The 13,699-nt window shown below is 40.0% G+C and overlaps 1 protein-coding gene across 1 annotated transcript in view; it reads left to right on the forward strand.

Annotated features, from left to right (window-relative positions):
* The window catches only part of ME1 (malic enzyme 1), a 159,973-nt gene that overhangs the window by 84,498 nt on the left and 61,776 nt on the right, over nt 1-13,699 (forward strand). Inside the window, exon 6 of the mRNA XM_026038409.1 lies at nt 6,587-6,690. Coding sequence (XP_025894194.1) covers nt 6,587-6,690 — 104 coding nt within the window. The remainder of the gene's footprint in view (nt 1-6,586; nt 6,691-13,699) is intronic.

Below are 13,699 nucleotides of genomic sequence, written 5' to 3' on the forward strand. Positions count from 1 at the left end.
GCCGAACGACCGGGAGCTTTGCCAAGGAGCGGGCCTGGCTTCGGGAGAGCCCTTCCTGTCCCCMTCCCCATCCCCAGGCCGGAGCAGGCGCCGGCAGCCCAAGGGCTGGAGCAGCTCCACACGCCTCCTGCCCCCTGTCAGCACCCCCGGGACACTGGGCCCTTTCTCCCGTGCCACACACACCGGCCGGAAGCAGCCCACGGAATGTCCTTGGCACCGTGCACATCCCTACGGCCTCTGGCTTGGGGACACGTTGTGGGCAATGCGTAGCATGTTGCATGATTCCTTCCCGAAGCCTTCTTTCCAGCACTGCGACCTTTATGGTTTGGTTTTTAATTGAAGTTCACTGGGATTGACAGTTTTTCTTCAGGGAAAAGCTGCCTGGGTGCTCGGGAGGCCACTTTATAATTAAAGTTATAATAAGTAAGCAACGGGGCAAGTGTTTGTGCAAAGCTGAAACTATTACTCTCCTTCAGGTTATGCATAAGGCAAGCAAGATGCAGAGAGGTCAAATAATAGATATAGTGCCCTGTGGAAGGAAAGACCAGGTTGCTTTGGAAACGTCAAGCTTGTCTTTAAAGGGAAACATCTGAAAAAGTCTATTTTAGCTGCACAAAGCCATACGTTAGGATGATTATGCACATATGGAAAAAGAACATGCCCTGTCTCATATCACTGTCTTAAGTGATTTTAAAAAGGTATTTTGAAATACGGTAACTTCTCCCTTTGTATTACAGAAGGATATTGTTCTATCAGAATATTAATAAAGGTTTGTATTTCAGACCGTGCCAAGCAGATCTTAATATACTTTATACTATACTGTGTTTATACTATACTTTACACCGTACTATACTTTTTATACTATACTGTCATTCTATGTAATATACTTTATATCTATATTTTTCATAGAAATTGTTCCATTCAAGCCCTACATTTAAAATTGATGCCAAAGGAGCATTAGAAGTATATTGTATTTCAAAATCTTGTCTATTACCAGTCAGGATTTTTGTCTGAATATACAAAGCACAATTTTAAGTGATGCTTTTAGGGCTACAGATGGAAGAATATTTAATATAGTAAAGTCTTCGTCAATATACACAATATCTATGTGTCCCAGATACTGGCAATATAGAAGAGAAGACACTTTGAGTCAGCCAGTTTAGCACCTAAACAGTTAGTCTCAAGTTTTATAGCTCATTTCTTATGTGTGTTTTTTTATACCTAGAATATGGTATTTATGGGGTTTTAGAAACTGAAAAGGGAGGTGCAAAGAGATGCAGTAATGTTTCTGTGTTGGCCAGTCTCTCTCTTTTGGCCACGTCTGGAGGATGTGTTAGTCGAGCCTCCCAAAGTTATGCTTTCCTGCTTTGGGGGCAAAACAGAGGAAAAGCCCCCTTTCCTTGTGCAGGAGCCCCCTCACTGATGGCAGATGTGTCGACAAAGGTCTGGTCTTTAGATCTGAAGGGCCAAGATCTCTTCTCAGGTMAGGAAGTATGTAACAGGACCTGTATACGTAAAAGAAAAATAAAAATAAATGTTGAACTCTTAGGATTTTGGATTCTGAACCCTATTTTGGTAATGTACTGTACACCCTCAGATCCAATTAATGTCAGAGTTAAGTGCAGGGTTTGGCAAATATGACTTTCAGGTAGCATTTTGGAAGCACAGAATCTGTTACATGTCTTTTTTAAGGGCGTTGCCCTGTATTTCAAACTTCAAATGAAGTTTATGTCAAAGTAAAAAGGCCTAGTCCTAGTTTAATATGAATTGAAATCTTACTCACATTTCCTAGTGCCATAGAAAACACATTGCAGCTGCAAGCAGTTCTTGAAGGACAGAAATCATGATTCAGCAGGTCAACATTTGCAAACCAGGAATACAAATGAATGGAGATTGATTAATTTTGGTAGGAGCTAAAGTTAAACTCCAACCTTAGACTGTGTTTTTAACTTAGAAAATGTTTTATTACAACTATTTTGTTGCATGTACAGTAAAATTACAGTCATTTGGAACCCCCCAAATGTTGAAATGTCAGGGGTTTTCTGGAGAGCAGAAATTGCACTTTACTGACCAGCCCTTCCCCTGTGCAAGCTTAGATGAGACAGGATCTGCAGAAAGCATCTGTGCAGGAATTAACATAAGAAAATGTGAATATTGTGAAGACAGCAGCAGTTCCCCCTTTTTCCTTGATGACTGTGTGCCCTGTTAGACCAGTTGTACTCTGGAATGGTTTCCATTTCTGGCATGTGGCACATCGTTGTCCCAGGGCTTCTGAGGTGCCCTCCAAGTGCCGCTCTCCTTGGATTTTACAGCTTTGGCTCCACTGCAGATCATTTCGCCTTGCAGGGCCGGAGGTCTTTGAAGTTTTTAATGGCATGGGGGGAGCTGCTGCTGCRCGACGTGGCCCTGCACCAACCCCTTGCAGGTGGCACTGGGAGGTCCTGGGCGCTCTCTGCTCGCAGCCTCCTGAGTTGAAAGGCWCAGAGTTCTGCAGCTCTCACTCCTTCACCTCCCCTTTTCCATGGAGCCGTTCGCTAAAATATGGATCGGTTCCAAAGAAACTCCTTGGTGCCAGGTTTGCAAATAGATGACATTTCAGCATGTTTGTTCTCTATTGAAGCACAGAAGCGTGCAATATTCTGTTTCTTGCTGGTTTTGCCGATAAATTAGAGCCAGGTGCACAGCTCAAGAGCTTCAGTGGCTTGCTGATCTCTTTACTGTAAGGCTGCAATAGCAAGACAGTCTAAATGACTTGCTTTTTCCTTACAGCCTCAAAGGTCATTACTGTTTTAATACATTCAGGTGGTGCTTCAAAGACCTGTTTGTTATTTTACACAGCTAATTTTAAGTAGATGTATATGATCTTTCCAGTACCAGAACCTCAGTTGAGTCCTTTATTCTTGCAACCATTTTTTTGTCCCATTAAAGCTTGAATGTGTTGTATTTTTAAGCCCAAATATACTTTATAACTTTTTTTAAATCTTCAAAAAAATGTGTATAAATTAAACGTGTCTCAAGGTTTTTTGCTATCAGTTAATATACATAGTAAAGAGAAAAAAAAGGGAAAGAAAAGCAGTGTTGTGTTTTGAAGGAGATTCCTTTTCCAAAAGAACAAAACAAAGTTTATGCTTTGACAACAAGCCGGGGAACAAAAGAAACCCGAGTCATTGAGAAAAAGTACCCAGTCATCATGTCAGCTTGACATCCTTGATTGTAGCATAGAACTTTCTTTTCAGGAATTGTTTTGAAAGCCATGAAATAGTSGATGGTAAATGTTAATCTCTTAAGATGTGTGAACACTCCAAAAAAGAAGAAGAAGAAAAAAAACAAGCATGGATGCAGTTTGCATGGTGTTGACCTGAATAACAGGATAATGCGCTTAAGCAGCTTATTCATTCTTCAGCGCCTTGGCGCAAAGGAGAAGCCCCACAATGGTTTGCCCCTCGCAGTTTAGAAATAACCACTGTTCTTTTCACTTGTTGAATGCTTAATTCTTTTGTCTCCAGCCCCGGTTCCTTCATAAGTTGTTCCAAACGGGACTATAAAGGAGCTTTGGGGTTATTTCGTGTCGAACTGTAACGTTTGTGAAGCAGAAGGCACTGAGCTGTAAAGGAATTTCGAGCCCTCGGCGTGGCTGGCCAAGCTTTTCATCCGCGATGTATTCCTGACTTAATTGTCCATGCGGCTGAGACTTCCCAGGCTGGAAGCTTAAACAAAACCCAGAGAGATTGAGTTAATTGTGGTGTACGTATTCCACATTAAGTTTCTGTATCAATGGTAGGTGTATAAATTGGTTTTACAGGGACAACTGCTTTAGAGCTCCAAATTGCACAACTGGCAACACATCTATAGTGATTGCAGGTATTAAACAGGGCTGTAAAAGTGGCAAAAAAACAAAAAGTGGCCATGTTTGAATGCAATCCTGCAGCTTACTTAGCACCYTTATTTTAATGTTAGTATGAATTCCTATTTTTCTTGAACTTTCACAGAACTGTAACTGGATAGATAGATAGAGATATAGAGATATATATTTCATGCAAATTGATTGTTGAAGAAAAATCCTGCTGATGTCTGTTAAAATGTCCAGTCACTTTGCCTGTTAGAGGCAGGGCAAGAAATAATCAGTGAGAGGATAAATAACTTAATGCCAAATGGGGCTGCCCAGTGCACCGTGTGCTTGCAGGGGATGCAGAGGGGCATGAGGTTACCAAGAAGCAAAGCGGCTGGCAGCCGGATTTTCCTCACTTTTCCAGTGAGAAATTCCAGTGGATTTTCCAGCGCTTGCCCTGCCGAAGGTGTGTGTGGGAGAGCAGCTCCTGCTCCCGGCAGCCCCACCGTCCARCCCTGCCTGTTCTGCCTGTTGGGAAGCACGGGGCAGCTCCCACGGGGCTCCCAGACTTCAGATTTTGCACCGCTGGGCAGCTCCTTTGCAATTCATGGGGATTTATTTCCCAGAGAAGGAAAATTACCCTTTATTTTTCCCGTTCTAAGTTCATTTTAAATGACCAGGAAAAATCAAAACAGAAACAAAATATTCCTCTAGGGATAGTTCCTCAGTACAAAATTGGAAATGACAAAAAAAGAACAATACAGAAGACAGCATGACTTGAGAATGTATCTGACATCCATTTCTGGTTGTTTTTTTCCTGCATTGTCTGCAATTGATATATAATTATAATTCTGAATTTGCTGCTAGAACATCTAGAATAGAGTCAATGAAATGAATGAACAGAATGTACTTCTGTAAGTGGTCAGCTAGAGCATAYGGTCCTCAAACATGGAGGCTCTATAGAATTGGAGAATCACAGAATGTTCAAGGTTGGAAGGGACCTCTAGAGMTCATCCAGTCCAACCCCCTGCTCCAGCAGGGACACCCAGAGCACGGGGCACAGGGCGGCATCCAGGCGGGTTTGGAAGATCTCCCAAGAAGGAGACTCCACAGCCTCCCTGGTCAGCCTGGTCCAGGGCTGTCACTCTCACAGGAAWGAAGTTCTTCCTCACCTGGAAATGGAACTGCCTGTGTTTCAACTTACACCCACTGCCCCTTGTCCTTTCACTGGCCACCACTGAGAAGAGCTTGGGCCCTTCCTCCCTACATTCTCCCCTCATGAACTTATACATGTTAATCAGGAGAAAGGCACAGACAAAATAACTGCAACGTAAGGACTACATTCTTAATAACAAATTAACTTTTATTTTAAACTTTGTGTGTTCTCCAGTTCAAACAGTTGAACAGCCAATAAATATCTTATGAATGTCTATAAATAATACATTAGAAATWATTTATTTTGAAGTGGTGACATATCATGGTGTTTGTAAGATAATTTAAGAAAAAATCAGCTTCTAATTGTGTTAAAAATTTGTGTTGGACTTTTTAATCTATTCTGGCATCTTCTATTTTTTATTGAAAGGAGAAGAATAAGGAAGAAACAAATGTCTTTATAGGCCAGCAGAGTGGCCTGCCTTAGGATACKCCAGGGGATACAAATTACCTGCAAAGCTTCAAGCTTCTTGTTGATTCAAATCAGTCTTCAGCTGTGACTTGTGACCTAAAAGATTTTTCAGTTCAACAACATAGAAAACCTGCAAGGAAAGTTTAGGGACTAAATTTCTAGATTGAGTGAGACTGACCAAGCTCTCCAGCCCTGTTTCTTCCCCAGAACAGAGAGGACTCTTCTGGAAGGAGACGTGGACTGTATTTTTGCCTTACGACTTTTTTCTAATGGTCTGGTCCACAAATTTCTACAGTGTTGTTGCCTCCCCAAATTGTTGTTTTTAGGTGAAAAATGTTTAGCCCCATTCCTGACCAATTCTCCAAACAGTCTGGACATGTGTGGGAGGACTGTATATTAGCTGGAAGAGAGAAGTGATCTTACTCAGTTCGAGAGACCTGTCCTGTRAAAGTTAATCCCAAAGGCTGTCTTTATTTGAGGGTTCCTGAGAGAGCCGGTGCAAGTATTGAGACAGGGAATTGTTAAAGCTGTGGTGAATTGCTAAAAGAATTTGCAAGGCACTTTGCACACATTTATTAAGTGTGTAAGCTACATTTTGCAAAGAAAATCAGACCTAAGTGAGACTTTTTAGYGTCCATGTCCAGTGAAGACATGGAATAAACACAGGTTTGATATTTGCATGGACCTAGGGGAAGATCATYGGATATTTGAAGAAAGGAAAAATGAAAGATTTCTCTTTGGGAGAAATTTGTGAAACATGAGGATAAAAGTGAAGAAAATAGTGTGAGCAAACCATCAGGATGTAAAGGAAAAAAAAAAAAAGTACTAAATAAAGCCTTAAAGGATACTTTTGAAACCTCACTTGCTAGGTTTTCCTTCTTCACTTGGGAACAGCACATTTCCTTTGATACGGGGTTATCCATTTCCCTTTATATAAAAGTGTGTTTCTTGAATCTCTGTGTTGCATCTTTTCAGTCTTTACACAGAGGTGGATAAATGGATATGCACCTTCATATGCTTCACAGAGTGTTAATCCTCAAACACCGTGTTCCTCTTCTTTTTGGAATGTACCAGTGTAACCTGTTCATGTAATAGGTCAAACTTTATTTTTTATTTTTTATTTGTTTTAACAGTCACTACTGAAGGATCCTTTGTACATCGGGCTGAGACACAAGAGAGTCAGAGGTCAAGCCTATGATGATCTTCTTGATGAATTCATGGAAGCTGTAACTTCAAGGTATGCGGTACATTTGATTCACACAGAGATTCAAGAGACTCAAGAGACTACACAGAGATTCAAGAATTCACCAGTGTGCTATTCACTGGTGAATTTCGCTGTGGACTTCCATCCTGGGACAAAAAAGTTTCAGTAGCTTATGAAAGAAAGAGAACGATGAGATCAGAACTGTCAGAATTCTAACTTTTCTATTTTGAGCATAGAATTTTGTAATTTGGTCACCTGTCTCAACTGCTTGCCCTAGATAATGCAGTTTTATGAATTCACTACATGTCTGCAAAAAAACCACTCACCCTGAGATGAGCGAACTAGTTTTTCAAGCTATGTTTTTTCAAGGCTTAGACTGTTAGATATTTTCCTGACCTACTTGTTAGGCATTTGCCTAGAATTTCTCTGTGACTTCAGTTCTATTTTAAAGTGTTATTTGCTACACTTGGTATTTTCAGAGGTCTCCATTTATATGCACCAGAATGAAACACATTTCTAGAAAATCCTCATGTGTATCTCAAACTAGGATTCTGTGGCTCCTGCACTTTCTTTCCCCTCAAATCTTACACTGTGACCAAATAGATTCACAAGTATTTTGGATCTCTTGGTCTATAGTGGCTTTAATGTCTGAGGTGCAGATTTACTATGGGCATAATGTGGCATTGTCACCACGTGTCACCCCCCGTCACCATTCCTTCTGCTGCCTTGTGAATGTGACAGGACTAGGGATGTTCTCCCTGCAGCGCCGGCAGGGATTTCCCTGTCTCCCACCCCAGGTGCGAGCTGGTGCCCGTCTGGAAGCGGCGCTTGCTGGGTCAGGCAGGGACCGACCCCGGGGCCAGCCTCCGGTCACAGCTCGGGGTTCATCTTCCTCTGAGTGTTAGGGTTGCCTTCAGGTTGGAGTGAGTCCTCTATAAAACAAAACAAAACACAAGCGACAAAGAAATATCCAGTTGAAGTTTCCAGTGCTTTGTTTTTAGCTATTATGGCAGAAACTTGTACTAAATCAGCTCTTTCTCTTACCTTTTTTTTTTTTTTCTCCTCTCTACAGAAAGTACTGAAATTTAGTAAATATAGTAGTWGTATTTTAGTAAATGAAGTAATACTTCTCATATGTGGAGTCCTGGCTGTGCCYTCAGTAAGCATATCTGATATAGCCTACGTCCCTGGTCATTAGCAGAAGGCAGCTTCGGCATTTCTTAAACTTTGCAGCCAGGCCTGTGCTGCGGAGCATGGAAATAGTTTCCAGCAGCTTGGTTGTGGTTTGTACCCCCTGTCTGTGCTTTGCTCCCACACTGTGACTTAATGTGAACGTGCACAAGGCTCCTTGCCCCTGCCTGGTCCCTGTGCAGAAGAAAGCTGGGCAGGGAGGTGGTGTTAACCTACCTGCCCGAGCTCGGGTTCCTCCTCGTGCTGCTGCTCTCTTCCCCATGGCCCTGGGGGGCCAACACTGCCTTGCTTGTAACCCTGCAGAGGAAGTTGCTGCTTTGCCCCCATCCTCTGGTGTGTTTGTTATTCAGTTTCGTATTCTCTTTCACATGAAGTTGGTAAATGCTCATCTTCCTACTTGGATGTATAAACTAAACTACAAAGTTAATGTATTAAGATATAKTCTTCATGTATGAACTACTATCTTAATGTATTTCCTCAATCACCTTTCCTTTGAAACAAACCRTGGGGTTATTTATGCAGAAGAAAATCATCAGAGTCAAGCAGAAGTTTATTTCCATAAAAGAGCTGGTTGACTCGCCCTTTTTCCTTAAACATCTGCAAAACTCTATAATTTCAAGCAATTTTTAGCAATTAGTGTTTGTTTGACCTTCTGAAAGGTCATTTTGTTCTCCATTATATTGCCATGGTCTGCAGTGGTGACCTGTATTTTATGTTTCTAGTGGTGGACTTTGGATTCAAACTTTGTGAGTGCTGAGTTGTTTTGRTTGTAGTGACAATTATATTATTTATGATGCTCTGTGATAAGATGTAGGGAAAAGTGATGTACCTAGGAGAAAATCAAGTCCATTTGTGTATTCCAGTGTCTTCCAGCAGCGGCTTTCCTATTTAACGTTGCCTAATCAGACAAAGGCAAAAGGTCTGGGGGAAATCTCTGCAGAGTTTTGAGATCTGTGTCTTATTTACCAGTTGTGATTTATTTTCAAACATTTCCAAGACATACATGAACACGAACATCACAACGCACAAAGCTCTTGTGTTTTTCATAAGCAAATTTAAACACCAAGAAGACTGCAGTTTGGAGAACCATGATAAAATTTCTGCTCTATATCTTTTTGTCCCTCGTATTTCTCTAAAGAAACCAAATGCAATAACCAGGTTGTAGCAGCATTGCCTGAAAACAGGCAGGATTAGCCTGGCAGACAGTGCCGGGTAGTTCAGACCTGCTTTTTATTGGTTTTCAAGGAATCTTCCCAAACATGAGTACCATTTTGGCAGAATGTGATTTTCAAAGCTCAAACTTGTGAAAATATTTCTGGTTTCCAGGCTAGTCCAATGCCAGAGGTTTCTGGATGAGGAATAAKGTATTCCATTTTCCTGGTATTTTTRTCAATCAATAAGCTATGCTACTGAAAAAAAGGCAGCTTGTGTACAATAGTAATTTTATAGTAGCTGCTACTATAGTTCTGGATGGAATTGATTACAGGATACCCTTTTTATTTAACAACTAGATAAGAACAAGAGCAAGGTTAGTAGTAAGTAGTTCATCTTTAGCGTGCTTTTGTTGTTCTGATAAATAGTGTATGTGTTGTGAAAAAAAAATAGAGCAATAAGGTGTGTGGTCATATAGCTAGTTGGCTCGAAGCATGTTACAGGACTGATGTATATAGTGAAATGTAATTATGCTGGCCACCTCAGCTAAGAAATATACTTGTATTTTTTAACATTACATAGWCTATATATTGTATTTTATACTGTATTTTATACTGAAATACATTTATTTCATAGAGAAGTACATAGGTAGAACTATTTTAAACACAGTTTAAACTTGGAGTATGCTGGTCTTAGCAAATTGAAGAGCAGTGGAGCAATTGCTGCTAAAGCTGATAACATAAATATAAAAAGTTAGGTATTGTAGAAGAAGCTGTTCAAGCAGCAGCAGCATTTATGTTCTTGACCTCAGAGATAAAGAGATTTTGTTGAATGCCTCCATAGGAATTGGATAGAGAAGGACATTTCATTGCATTTAAAGGATAAAATTGCTATATAAGTAAATAACATAAATTAGACTTGTAATACAGTCAGAGACACATATTTTCAGTAAAAAAAATGTACTTCTCCTACTTGGTAAAGCACTAATACTGCATAAAAACAATAGACAAAAGCCTCAAAACCTATGGAAAGATGTTGAATCTGTTGAATATATTAATTAAGGCCTTTGGCACATGATGAATCTTTAAAGCTTGTGTGGGATTCTTTTTATCTCTGAGAAACTGTAATTCGTTGTCTTTTTTTMTTTTACACAGGAAGCTGAATATTGATCATTTCTGTTAGATCAAACAGTAATTGCAAAAACAGTAGTTCTGTTAGAAGAATAGAAATGGTTGTTGAAGCTGCTGCAGTAAAAATGTCAGGTAAACTGCAGGATTTGATGTGCATAGTGTGTGATASAGCAGGACTGATGTTTGCATGTGAGACTCTTCAACTCGTTTTTTGAGGTTTGTTTAGCATTGGGCTGATTAGTACATTATTATATGCAAATTATGGAGATATAGGTTTGTTGATTATTTTTCAGTTAGCATTTAAGCTATTATTTTAATATTAAGAAAAGGAGCTTTATTTGCTGCTTCTTTGTGAAGAGATTGCTAAAAATTACAGCAAGTCACCTGTAAGGGAAGAACTTTCTGGTGAGTCAGTCAATTAGAGCCAAGAAATAAAGAAAAAAATCTTCTTCCAGCGAAACCATACCCTTACCTTTTTATTTTCTGTTTTGCATCATAAATCAAATTTTTCACTATTTAGACTGAATCTAGGATTGCTTTTTAGAGCAGGTTCTCTCTTCAGCCCTCTCTGCCTTGTGTTAGTTGCTGCGCGGCACCGTGTTCCCTTCTACACCTGAGCTGCAGGGTCATGACGTGCTGAATGGAGCGGGTCACTGCAATTTGCAGTAGGTTTTTTTTGATAAAACTGATTTAAGAAAGCAGTGATCAACAGCATAGTATTGAATTCCCTTCAGAGTGAATTCCTGGTTGAAGTTAAAGCACATTCATGATGRTTGAGGTTTTGTTATCCTTTTGTATTAAAAGGAGGAGGGTAAAACTGCAAGAAAGGAAATGTATAAGACTTGTAACTGAACTTCAGAGGTTTAMTCTTATATATGGATTTTTATAAGCTGATGCAGCATCATTTATAATGCATAATGCTCAAATGTCACCTTTATAGAGTAAATGCTGTTATGCATAGAATAGAAAGTGTTCTTTTTAAAAAACATGTTGTGTGAAGGTATAGTTTCATCAACTGTAAAACTCTCTAGTTGTCACCCTCTCTTTCCACTCACTCCCAAAAAAACTCTTCTTAGAGGAGAAAATTATTTATGAAGGAGCGAGTGTTTAAAAAAACCCTGAAAATGTCCTTTCCTGAAAGATTTTAGTACAGTATCCAATGTGCTATCGTTGCAGAATGAAACGTGTACAATATGATTTTTCCCAGATGTGGGAAGGCAGAAGCATATGGAAAGTATCTGGATTTTTGTCAGCATAAATCCAATGAACAGCTTTTATTTACTTACCTATGTACATGTTTTCCTATTTATTAATTTATTACTTATGCTGGCTGCTGCCCTCTCTGTCGCATCTCCTCTAATTCCTGTGGCCATTACTGAGTGTTTCCTGCTTTTGTTTGGCATGGTGAAAGGTAATCATTTAGGAGAACAGACATCTTCGAGGCGGAAGGAATGTTTTATAACTTGAGAAAAAAAGTTGGCCGATACCTTCATCATTAAAGAACTTACATAAAACTGAAAGACTTGCTTAGAAATGTTATATTCTGCCCTATGAAGAAATGGATCATAAACTCTTTCATAGGGAGAAGTGAGTTTTTCCAAATGCCAAGTTGTACTTCAATAGCCATGTTTACAGGGGAAACTCTGAGAGAGGGATTGCTAAACAAGCCTTTGCTGGCTGGGCTTGATCCACCCAGATTTCCTGTGTAGGAAGTAATGGTCAACCTTTTTATTCCTCTTTCTCTGTCTTCCCTACTTCCTTGGGATGATGCTAAGGAGAATGTGTATCAATGGCTGTACTTGGACGCAGAAGTGAAGGAGCTATACAAACAACTGAGAGATAAACAGAGAAAAAATGGAAGAGAATAGAATGTAGCTTTAACCAAGAAATGAGGGGAGAGAACAAAAGTAGCTTTTTAATAACTAGGATTTAGTTTTCTGTGTCTGAAGCAACAAGTAATTTAAAAGAGTCTCAAAAATGTTTCCATATTTTGAGGGAGATTTTCCTTTTACAAAACGGGTGAAGATCCCTCTGCCGTGAGCTCCTCCAAGAAAGGCCAGAGGAGAGAAGAAGGGCATCCTTGCAGCTGGCTTTCCATCCCTCTCCCTGCCAACCATCTGCCTTTGAAAAGCAGAATCATCTAGTATTTATGATCCATTTTGGATTCACATTTTTAAAAAAACCCTTCTCAGCCCTTTTTGTTGTGCTCTTCTYATGTTGGTGAGCTATAAACCAAACTGCTGACACTTGTAATGCAACGTGTTCTGTACAGGATTTACCATGATGTAGTCATTGCTCCTCATTTGCCTGATTACATTATTTGCAGATGGTAGCATGAGTTTCCTTTCAGATCATGTTTCTATAAAACAATTACTTATGGTAAGTAAGCATTTTGTAACCTCAAAAGCAACTTTTAAGATTTATCTWCCAACCAAGTAAAAATATTTTTAGACATGTTTTCATTTAATTGATTAGATTAGAATATACTTTGATTTGTGAATAAATTAATTGGAAGCAGTCCATGCTTTTGGCAAGAAGACAAACTGGCCAGAAATCCGCATGAAAGGTGACTATAGCTGTGCATTATCGAGGAGATGGTTGGACCAGTCAATGGTTGTGCCAAGCAGTTCAGCCAGAGACTGAGTGCAAGAACATTGGTGCCTCTGTCATCTCTTGCGCTGTGGTGGTGCATGGCCAAGACATAGATTATGCCTCTGTTTTCCCATATTGTTCCAGTTAGAGGTGATAGGCAAAGGGCTGCCAGAGAAAGTGCAGGAAGAAATGCTGCTACAGCAACTATGGCAGACATGGTGAAGATCTGTCCTTGCAGAGGTTTTGTCCTTTGGTGGGACTTTAAGTTTTCCTTAGATCCTTGAGCCATTGTTTTTCAAGCCTATGGCTGTAGGTTCCTCTTTCGGTGAAGATTACCTTCCTAGTGAAGATCACTGTGAATTATAGGAGAGGGGAAAGGTGGGTGCTTAGGCAGAACCCCAGGTACTGCCCTCACAGTGACAGTTACACAGTTACTTTGAGCCTACCCTCAGTTCCTTCCTACAATACCATAGGGGAAATTTATTTTATGCTCAACTTTAATTTCTGATTAAAGTTTAGTCAGTGTTTACAGTCACTGATGTGATTTTGGTTCTCTTGGAGCTACCTGACTCCAGGGCTCCGACATCTTTGCAAACCCAAAATCCTCAGTGGACKTTCCTTGTATACTGGCAATGTGCAACTATTAATAGATTTCTTATGTTGTTKTTCTATTAATAAAGACTCCAAACTCAAAAACTTTACTGTTTTGAAATGGTGGCTATTGCTTTGGTTAGTGGGTTTTTATTAGTCTTACAGAAAAGTTAAAGTCAGTCTTCTAATCAGGGATCATTTTATCCTAGTTCAAGGGGCTTTGCCTGAGGAAAGTCCTCAGTTTTTATGMTTTGCCATGATGACTTGTAACCACTGCCATTTGCAATATTTAGATTTTCACCAGATGATGCCACCTTCAGAAAGTCTGTTTAGGACACCTAAACAGATACCAAACTGGGAGGAGTAGCTGATAGCCCTGAGGGCTG

The sequence above is a fragment of the Nothoprocta perdicaria genome, unplaced genomic scaffold (genome assembly GCF_003342845.1).
Source record: "Nothoprocta perdicaria isolate Ctin4 unplaced genomic scaffold, notPer1 scaffold_21, whole genome shotgun sequence".
Lineage (NCBI taxonomy): Eukaryota > Metazoa > Chordata > Aves > Tinamiformes > Tinamidae > Nothoprocta > Nothoprocta perdicaria.